At 42.7% G+C, this 10,912-nt stretch overlaps 1 protein-coding gene across 1 annotated transcript in view; it reads right to left on the minus strand.

Annotated features, from left to right (window-relative positions):
• Positions 1–558: 558 nt before the first annotated feature.
• LOC103039847 (dysbindin-like) overlaps positions 559–10,912 on the minus strand; it is a 20,273-nt gene continuing 9,919 nt past the window's right edge. Inside the window, exons 2-4 of the mRNA XM_049486360.1 lie at positions 5,199–5,345; positions 4,476–4,619; positions 559–875 (exon numbers count right to left, since the gene is read on the minus strand). Of these exons, the coding sequence (XP_049342317.1) occupies positions 610–875; positions 4,476–4,619; positions 5,199–5,345 (557 nt within the window). The 3' untranslated portion in view covers positions 559–609. The remainder of the gene's footprint in view (positions 876–4,475; positions 4,620–5,198; positions 5,346–10,912) is intronic.

Raw genomic sequence — 10,912 nt, forward strand, 5'->3', positions numbered from 1 at the left:
ATAAATCATAAAGCATGCAGACACAGATATTCCAGTGGGTGATTTGAGGATGTTTTGGGGTTTAGTTTAGTTTCTAAAGCTCTATCCGGACGGGATTAGTTTCTCAGGGGTTCGCCTGTGTAAAATATTTCACACTTCTACTCTTTAGTGATAAAATTCTGATCACATGACATTACGGCGTTCAGTAGCTCCTCCATTTTCACTCACTGTTGTGTTTTTTTTAAGTGGATCTCCGTGGAAACCGTGGCGCGGCCAAAGTGTAATTACGGTGCGCGGCAGTGGACAAATAGCTATTTTATTAAAGGCGAGGAGACGAAACTCAGAGATGTGCGTCCGGACGGGACTAAAATTACCGGAGGAGCACGGAGTTCAGAGAAAAACAGTAGATAATTCAGCCTGTAATTTATTTATCAGAGGACGTCTGAGAAAAACATGTACATGATCGTTCTGGACGGGAATAAAATCACAGAGGATGAAAACCCCCATAAAAGAGAGAGAGAAACTAATCCTGTCCAAATAGAGCTTTTACCTAAACTATCGCTTTAATTCTACAGACGAACTATTAACAGTGAATTCGTTAAGATTTAGCTTGATTGGCTGGTGTTGTTGCTATGACGACTGTCCAGGTGTCGTCTCCTCCTCCTCCTCTTCCTCCTCTTCATCCTGATCCAGCAGATTCGTGGAGGTCAACAAGAAATTGTCCACCTGTACCTCCTCCTCGTCTGATTGGACGATGGGCGTGTCCCTGCCGCTGGTGCTGTTGTCCTGATTGGAGGACGTGGACGAGGTTCTGGATCTGGATTCTGCTCTCATTGGTCTAAAGAGAACTTCCTTATCTTCATCATCCTCCAGCTCATCCTCCTCCTCATCCTCCTCTAAACAGAAACGGAGAAACAGACCGTTAAAAACGTTACTCTAATTTATTGTAAGGGTAGATCAATGTAAATTAGACTGATATGGGTAATATTTAATCGTTTATTGATCCCGGTAGGGATTTGCCATATCAAATCGATATCAATAATATCGATAAAAATTCTGATATGATTAAAAAAACCTGAATATCGAAATATTTCTAAAAAGCAGTCTGTTTTGCTATTTACTTTATTTACTTTAAATTGTTTGTTTGCAGTTTACGTGCATGCACTGAATATGCAACACTTGAGTTTTGTGGTCAATTTGAATTGTTGCATTACTTTTTTTTTATTTTGAAAATTTTATACAATATCAAAGTCTTTGCTACGGTTTTTTTTTTTAAATATATGGCTAAACCAGCACATTTAGTTATTTAGCATTATATTTCTGCTTTTTGTTTCGATGCACACAGCACGCAACAGGAGTGAGTGCAGTCAGGTTGGCTGATATTTCCACTGCTGTAGTTTAAAATTATTTATGTTTGTCTACATGATAATAGACTGAGTTCAACACAAGCTTAACAAAAATAGGGAAGGCTAATCTAGCATTGTTTGGTTATTTAGTTGTTTATAATTATGCTTTTATCTTTACTTTCACTAATAAATTTGATGCAAACCACATGTAACAGGAGTGAGTGCAGTAAGAGGGGGATTCCTTTGGGAAGATTAGTTTAAGGCTTAAAGATTACTCTGGAGCCTGTAAGAGTTGCTCTTTTCAGTTATGTTTTTCTGCAGTGCAATAGACTGAACTGTGTGGATTCTACGTCCCTTTTTGAGTGGGCTAACTTTACCATAAACACCAACATGACAGAGAATATATGATTTGATACGATGGTGGTGGAAATTCTCCCACAATTAAGACTAAATCTGCACCATTTATTTTTTTATCATTATATTTTTGCTTTTTATTTCGATGCACGCCACTCGTAACAGGAGTGAGTGCAGTCAGGATTCTCTTACTGTCACTGCAGATTTGGACATTTCCACTGCTGTAGTGGAAACTTAAGCTCTATCTGGACGGGATTATTTTTTTCTCATATTTTTACTTAGTGATAAAACTCCTGCATCCGGACTGCAATTCAAAAAACAGGAGGACTAGTGAGTTTTAGGCTTTTGTTCTCGGTCACGTAGCATCACATAACACTGTTCAGTAGCTCCTCCATTTCCACTCGCTGTTGTGTTTTTTTTAACGTGAATCTCCGTGGAAACAGTGGCGCGCCCAAAGTCTACAGTAATTACGGTCCGCGATAGTGGACAAATAGCTATTTTATTATTTTATTAAAGGCGAGGAGACGAAACTCAGAGATGTGCGTCCGGACGGGACTAAAATTACCGGAGGAACACGGAGTTCAGAGAAAAACAGTAGATAATTCAGCCTGTAATTTTCTCAGAGGACGTCTGAGAAAAACACCTACATGATCGTTCTGGACGGGAATAAAATCACAGAGGATAAAAACCCCCATAAAAAAGAAAATTACCCCAGAACCCCCTGAGAAACTAATCCTGTCTGGATAGAGCTTTTGTCTTGATCAGGGGATTGAGCAGCCTGTTTTTTATTTTTATATAATTTACGTTAGTTTTCACTACATTAGACTGAACCCTGAGGACACGCCCTCCCTGTAGGAGAGGGAACTTTTACCCTAAACACAAGCGTGACCTGCTTTCTGCAGATCTCTCTGTGTTTCTGCACGTATTGTGGAAACAGTAGTGTTATAAACAGGTTTCACAATCATTTTCCATAAAGATCAGATCCAGATCAGAGAACCTGTCGGGGGAGTTTTAATGCTGCCGTGTTTGTTGGTGAAATGCTGTGCTGTTATATAATAACCAGAGAAGACTCTGAGACCTTAACTGACTTTAACACAAGAAAACAAGAGACTATATATGGTGTATATATGGGTGTATATGGGTGTATATTGGTTTATATATGGATGTATATATGGGTGTATATGGGTTTATATATGGATGTATATATGGGTTTATATATGAATGTATATATGGGTGTATATATGGGTGTGTAAATGGGTGTATATATGGATGTATATTTGGGTGTATATATGGGTGTATATATGGGTGTATATTGGTTTATATATGGATGTATATATGGATGTATATATGGGTGTATAAATGGGTGTATATATGGGTGTATATATGGGTGTATATATGGATGTATATGTGGGTGTATATATGGGTGTATAAATGGGTGTATATATGGGTGTATATGGGTGTATATTGGTTTATATATGGATGTATATATGGGTGTATATATGGATGAATATATGGGTGTATAAATGAGTGTATATATGGGTGTATATATGGGTGTATATATGGGTGTATATATGGGTGTATATATGGATGTATATATGGGTGTATAAATGGGTGTATATATGGGTGTATATATGGGTGTATATATGTGAGTGTATAAATGGGTGTATATATGGATGTATATGTGGGTGTATATGTGGGTGTATGTATGGGTGTATATATGGGTGTATATATGGTTGTCTGGATGAAGTTTAATGAGCTCAGTAATCAGAACCGGTTCTGCAGTAGAATTTCAGAACTGTGAGTCAGAACAGAGCTGCGGTTTCAGTCAGAAGTTTGGACACGCCCGGCTGCATGTTTGTGTTTGATCTACAGGCTTCTGTTTAATCCTGAGATCTGATAACACTCACACCTGATATATATATACAGTATATAGGTATATAGTATATAGGTATATATACACCTAATATATACAGTATATAGGTACAATAAAATACATTTGAATTAAAATGAATTCATTAAAAACATTTTTAAATAATAATAATTATGGTATGGAAACACTTAACAATAAGGGTACAGAATGTCCCAATTAATGATTAATCAACACTAGTTTATACATTTATTATTAAACATTACATAATTTTAATGCTTACAAATATTCTAAATAATAAAGAATCAAGAGTTAAAATGAGTTAATGTTGTTAGGTTTAATTATGTATTAACGTGTGCTAATTAATAATTGGTTGAGAATTAGTCTGATAATCTATAAGTTATGTTAATGAATGTATTAATTAATCAATTATTGTATTCTAAGTGTTACAGATATAAATAATAAGATAATAAGATGAGAGGAAAGCACAATTTTAATACAATAAAATAAATGACCAATTATTTTAATATTAATTTTACAGTGTATTTTTCTTTAATTCAAGAATTTTTAGTTTTTAGTTTTTTCCAAATAGTTTTTTTTTTAAACAAACAATTATAAATAAAAAGACACTAAACCCTAACCCACAGAATTTTTTTTTCATCTAAAACAAAAATGTTTTTTGTTTTGAAGTAATAAAAAATAACAGTCCTCCTTACATTTTATAAACATTTCCTAACCTTTAAAAAAACACTTTTATTGTGATACTCACAATATGCAAATCAGCCAATCAATAATCCCGCCCCGCTGCTGACGTCCAATCATCAGCGTCTCACCGCTATCAGAGGCACACTGCTCAGCCCGATCAGCTCTCCCTCCTGCCCCGCCCCTAAACCCATACATCACCATTTCAGGTGTAACACCGGGCTGACCTGTAAGGGTGGTTGATATGGTGCCGGTTTCGTTGCCGGAGTTCAGGAAGACGTCCAGAGCCTCGTGATCCGAGATCTCCATCAGATCCATTTGCTCCAGCAGGTCCACGTTCACCTCCAGAGAGGAGATACTGCCCACCGGAGCTGCAGGAGAACAACAGACGCCAACAGTCAGACGTTCATCGCTATCTCGGCAACACAGGCGCTGTGCCGAGCCGAGCATACACCCCCCACTTATTACACACACATGAACACACAGCAGCACAAACCCAACTTTTACATCAACAATAAACAGAATAGTAAATAAAATAACATTGCTGTTCCCGTAAATGAGCTGCTGGAGCTCCTTCACAGCGTCAACCAGCAGCTCAGTTTCCTCTGCTGAGAAGAGTTTGTTGAACACGTCCAGGTAGCTGCACCGTTAAAATAGCAATCCACCAAAGTCAGAGCTCACCTGACTCTTAAAGATAATGATGAGCAAGAGACACTCTGATTAGTTTATTTCATGTTACGCCCAAAATTAACCACACCCATGATTGATTAAGTAGATTAATTAGTACATGCCAAGGTGTACTTTTCCCGTCGCTACGATAGCAAAGACACACTGACGCGCCCTAAATCAAGCTTCACAGTGCATGGTTAAAGATCTAAACTAAAATAGTTATTTAATTTAGAAAATACAAAAGCAATCAATTAGTCAATAACTCATGATCTTTCACTGACGTTTCTTGTTGTGGAGGTGAAGGTGATTGGTGGAGAGGTAGATCTCCATATCCTGCTGGAAAACTTCATCAAAGAAGCGCTGTCTCTCTCTCAGCTTCAGCGAGACAGCTTCAACACCCACACCCCTCTGAGGATAATCTGCCCCTGCTAAGAGAGAGAGACACAGGGAGAGAGAGACAGACAGACAGAGAAAGAGAGAGCGAGACAGAAAGACAGACACAGAGAGAGAGAGAGAGACAGACACAGAGAGAGACAGATAGATGGAAAGAAAATGGGAGACAGAGACAGGGAGAGAGACAGTCAGACAGATAGAGAGACAGGGAGAGAGTTAGCTATGAGATTTAATCTACATAAATTGCAGGATAGAGTAGTAAATTCAGATTAGTGAGCTCAGGATAGTGAGGTCTGGGTAGTGATATAGGCCTAATGAGGTCGGGTTAGTGAGTTCAGGTTAGTGAGGTTGGGTTAAAGAGGTCAGGTAAGTGAGGTTGGGTTAAAGAGGTCAGGTTAGTGAGGTTGGGTTAGTGAGGTCAGGTTAGTGAGGTTGGGTTAGTGAGGTCAGGATAGTGAGGTCAGGTTAGTGAGGTCAGGTTAGAGAGGTCGGGTTAGTGAGGTCGGGTTAGTGAGGTCAGTTTAGTGAGGTCAGTTTAGTGAGGTCGGGTTAGTGAGTTCAGGTTAGTGAGGTCAGGTTAGAGAGGTCGGGTTAGTGAGTTCAGGTTAGTGAGTTCAGTTTAGTGAGTTCAGGTTAGTGAACTTGGGTTGGTGAGGTCAGGTAAGTGAGGTTGGGTTAGAGAGGTCGGATTGGTGAGGTCGGGTTAGTGAGCTTAGGATAGTGAGTTCAGGTTGGTGAGCTCAGGATAGTGAGGTCTGGGTAGTGATATAGGCCTAATGAGGTCGGGTAAGTGAGGTCGGGTAAGTGAGGTCGGGTTAGTGAGTTCAGTTTAGTGAGTTCAGGTTAGTGAGGTTGGGTTAAAGAGGTCAGGTAAGTGAGGTCGGGTTAGTGAGGTCGGGATAGTGAGCTCAGGTCAGTGAGTTCGGGTTAGTGAGGTCGGGTTAGTGAGGTCAGGTTACTGAGGTCAGGATAGTGAGCTCGTGTTACTGGGGTCAGGATAGTGAGGTCGGGTTAGTGAGGTCAGGATAATGAGGTCAGGTTAGTGAGGTCGGGTTAGTGAGGTCAGGTTAGTGAGGTCGGGATAGTGAGTTCAGGTTAGTGAGGTCGGGATAGTGAGGTCGGGATAGTGAGTTCAGGTTAGTGAGGTCGGGTTAGTGAGTTCAGGTTAGTGAGGTCAGGTTACTGAGGTCAGGATAGTGAGCTCGTGTTACTGGGGTCAGGATAGTGAGGTTGGGTTAGTGAGGTCAGGATAATGAGGTCAGGTTAGTGAGGTCAGGTTAGTGAGGTCGGGTTAGTGAGTTCAGGTTAGTGAGGTCAGGTTACTGAGGTCAGGATAGTGAGCTCGTGTTACTGGGGTCAGGATAGTGAGGTTGGGTTAGTGAGGTCAGGATAATGAGGTCAGGTTAGTGAGGTCGGGTTAGTGAGGTCAGGTTAGTGAGTTCAGTTTAGTGAGTTCAGGTTAGTGAACTCGGGTTGGTGAGATCAGGTTAGTGAGGTTGGGTTAGAGAGGTCGGATTGGTGAGGTCGGGTTAGTGAGCTCAGGATAGTGAGGTCTGGGTAGTGATATAGGCCTAATGAGGTCGGGTAAGTGAGGTCGGGTTAGTGAGTTCAGTTTAGTGAGTTCAGGTTAGTGAGGTTGGGTTAAAGAGGTCAGTTAAGTGAGGTCGGGTTAGTGAGGTCGGGATAGTGAGTTTGGGTTAGTGAGTTCGGGTTAGTGAGGTCGGGTTAGTGAGCTCAGGTTAGTGAGTTCGGGTTAGTGAGGTCGGGTTAGTGAGCTCGGGTTAGTGAGTTCAGGTTAGTGAGGTCAGGATAGTGAGCTCGTGTTACTGGGGTCAGGATAGTGAGGTCGGGTTAGTGAGGTCAGGATAATGAGGTCAGGTTAGTGAGGTCGGGTTAGTGAGGTCAGGTTAGTGAGGTCGGGATAGTGAGTTCAGGTTAGTGAGGTCGGGTTAGTGAGTTCAGGTTAGTGAGGTCAGGTTACTGAGGTCAGGATAGTGAGCTCGTGTTACTGGGGTCAGGATAGTGAGGTCGGGTTAGTGAGGTCAGGATAATGAGGTCAGGTTAGTGAGGTCAGGTTAGTGAGGTCGGGTTAGTGAGGTCAGGTTACTGAGGTCGGGTTAGAGAGGTCGGGTTAGAGAGGTCGGGTTAGGGAGGTCAGGTTAGTAAGGTCAGGATAGTGAGGTCAGGTGAGTGAGGTCGGGTTAGTGAGGTCAGGATAATGATGTCAGGTTAGTGAGGTCAGGTTAGTGAGGTCAGGATAGTGAGGTCGGGTTAGAGAGGTCAGGATAGTGAGGTCGGGTTAGAGAGGTCAGGATAGTGAGGTCGGGTTAGTGAGGTCAGGTTAGTAAGGTCAGGATAGTGAGGTCGGGTTAGTGAGGTCAGGTTAGTGAGGTCAGGTTAGTAAGGTCAGGTTAGTGAGGTCAGGATAGTGAGGTCGGGTTAGTGAGGTCAGGTTAGTAAGGTCAGGTTAGTAAGGTCGGGTTAGTGAGGTCAGGTTAGTGAGGTCAGGTTAGTAAGGTCAGGATAGTGAGGTCAGGTTAGTGAGGTCAGGTTAGTGAGGTCAGGTTAGTGAGGTCGGGTTAGTGAGGTCGGGTGAGTGAGGTCGGGTTAGTGAGGTCAGGATAATGATGTCAGGTTAGTGAGGTCAGGTTAGTGAGGTCAGGATAGTGAGGTCGGGTTAGAGAGGTCAGGATAGTGAGGTCGGGTTAGAGAGGTCAGGATAGTGAGGTCGGGTTAGTGAGGTCAGGTTAGTAAGGTCAGGATAGTGAGGTCGGGTTAGTGAGGTCAGGTGAGTGAGGTCGGGTTAGTGAGGTCAGGTTAGTGAGGTCAGGTTAGTGAGGTCGGGATAGTGAGTTCAGGTTAGTGAGGTCGGGTTAGTGAGTTCAGGTTAGTGAGGTCAGGTTACTGAGGTCAGGATAGTGAGCTCGTGTTACTGGGGTCAGGATAGTGAGGTCGGGTTAGTGAGGTCAGGATAATGAGGTCAGGTTAGTGAGGTCAGGTTAGTGAGGTCGGGTTAGTGAGGTCAGGTTACTGAGGTCGGGTTAGAGAGGTCGGGTTAGAGAGGTCGGGTTAGGGAGGTCAGGTTAGTAAGGTCAGGATAGTGAGGTCAGGTGAGTGAGGTCGGGTTAGTGAGGTCAGGATAATGATGTCAGGTTAGTGAGGTCAGGTTAGTGAGGTCAGGATAGTGAGGTCGGGTTAGAGAGGTCAGGATAGTGAGGTCGGGTTAGAGAGGTCAGGATAGTGAGGTCGGGTTAGTGAGGTCAGGTTAGTAAGGTCAGGATAGTGAGGTCGGGTTAGTGAGGTCAGGTTAGTGAGGTCAGGTTAGTAAGGTCAGGTTAGTGAGGTCAGGATAGTGAGGTCGGGTTAGTGAGGTCAGGTTAGTAAGGTCAGGTTAGTAAGGTCGGGTTAGTGAGGTCAGGTTAGTGAGGTCAGGTTAGTAAGGTCAGGATAGTGAGGTCAGGATAGTGAGGTCAGGTTAGTGAGGTCAGGTTAGTGAGGTCGGGTTAGTGAGGTCAGGTGAGTGAGGACGGGTTAGTGAGGTCAGGATAATGATGTCAGGTTAGTGAGGTCAGGTTAGTGAGGTCAGGATAGTGAGGTCGGGTTAGAGAGGTCAGGATAGTGAGGTCGGGTTAGAGAGGTCAGGATAGTGAGGTCGGGTTAGTGAGGTCAGGTTAGTAAGGTCAGGATAGTGAGGTCGGGTTAGTGAGGTCAGGTGAGTGAGGTCGGGTTAGTGAGGTCAGGTTAGTGAGGTCAGGTTAGTGAGGTCAGGTGAGTGAGCTCGTGTTACTGGGGTCAGGATAGTGAGGTCGGGTTAGTGAGGTCAGGATAATGAGGTCAGGTTAGTGAGGTCAGGTTAGTGAGGTCGGGTTAGTGAGGTCAGGTTACTGAGGTCGGGTTAGAGAGGTCGGGTTAGAGAGGTCGGGTTAGGGAGGTCAGGTTAGTAAGGTCAGGATAGTGAGGTCAGGTGAGTGAGGTCGGGTTAGTGAGGTCAGGATAATGATGTCAGGTTAGTGAGGTCAGGTTAGTGAGGTCAGGATAGTGAGGTCGGGTTAGAGAGGTCAGGATAGTGAGGTCGGGTTAGAGAGGTCAGGATAGTGAGGTCGGGTTAGTGAGGTCAGGTTAGTAAGGTCAGGATAGTGAGGTCGGGTTAGTGAGGTCAGGTTAGTGAGGTCAGGTTAGTAAGGTCAGGTTAGTGAGGTCAGGATAGTGAGGTCGGGTTAGTGAGGTCAGGTTAGTAAGGTCAGGTTAGTAAGGTCGGGTTAGTGAGGTCAGGTTAGTGAGGTCAGGTTAGTAAGGTCAGGATAGTGAGGTCAGGATAGTGAGGTCAGGTTAGTGAGGTCAGGTTAGTGAGGTCGGGTTAGTGAGGTCAGGTGAGTGAGGACGGGTTAGTGAGGTCAGGATAATGATGTCAGGTTAGTGAGGTCAGGTTAGTGAGGTCAGGATAGTGAGGTCGGGTTAGAGAGGTCAGGATAGTGAGGTCGGGTTAGAGAGGTCAGGATAGTGAGGTCGGGTTAGTGAGGTCAGGTTAGTAAGGTCAGGATAGTGAGGTCGGGTTAGTGAGGTCAGGTGAGTGAGGTCGGGTTAGTGAGGTCAGGTTAGTGAGGTCAGGTTAGTGAGGTCAGGTGAGTGAGGTCGGGTTAGTGAGGTCAGGTTCAGTGTTGGGCACGTTACTTTGAAAAAGTAATTAGTTATAGTTACTCGTTACTTCTCCAAAAAAGTAACTGAGTTACTAACGGAGTTACTCCACTATAAAAGTAATTAGTTACCAGTAAAAGTAACTATCGCGTTACTTTTTATTATTCGCCCGTCAAAAAAAGGAAATCAATTATGCATTTACTATTATTATTAGAAAAATAACAAAAAATAACAAACGAAAATAAACCCAAAATGTTGACAAAAATATAATCTAACGAATTTCAAAAAAATAAAACGAAATTCTCCACACAACCAAAGAAAATTACTAAAACTTGTAATACTGAAAAAAGCGGAAAAACGCGTCTGGGGATGAAATTTAACAAACCAAGCCACACTCAAAAGAAATATGTATATATAAAACAAAATAATGGACAAAAACAACAATTTAATGCCCGTTAAAATGGTATTAATATAACAGCTTCACCAAAAGAGAATAGAGCTTAGATCGGGCCCAAAAAATCCGACCCAGCCGGAGCCCGTGCACATTCTGCCCAAGCCCGAACCATAAACTGTCATTATGAGCCTGACCCGATCCGCCCCATAAACTGTCTGTTTTCGGGCTGATTGAATGAGCGAAATATAATCAGAATTATGTTAATTAACACTGTAACATAGAAGCATAGAACTATTATTTAATTTAAATGATTTTTAAGAACAGCTACACACAATGCTGCAAGTCAAACTGATTACAGTTTTCATTTTTATTATAGTTTAATTTTATTTTGTTTTTATTTTTTCTGTTCATTTTAGGGTGGGCTTGCTAGCGCGAGCGCTTTACACAAGAACTAACGGACCACGAGTGCCGCGCGCTCGGCACAACAACTCCCGCTGTACAACTCCGCTGTACAACAGCGCTTATAAATAAATTAAACACAAAAATGAGGGTATTCTATCAGTAATTTCAGTT

Source organism: Astyanax mexicanus, chromosome 13, assembly GCF_023375975.1.
Source record: "Astyanax mexicanus isolate ESR-SI-001 chromosome 13, AstMex3_surface, whole genome shotgun sequence".
Classification (NCBI taxonomy): Eukaryota; Metazoa; Chordata; class Actinopteri; order Characiformes; family Acestrorhamphidae; genus Astyanax; species Astyanax mexicanus.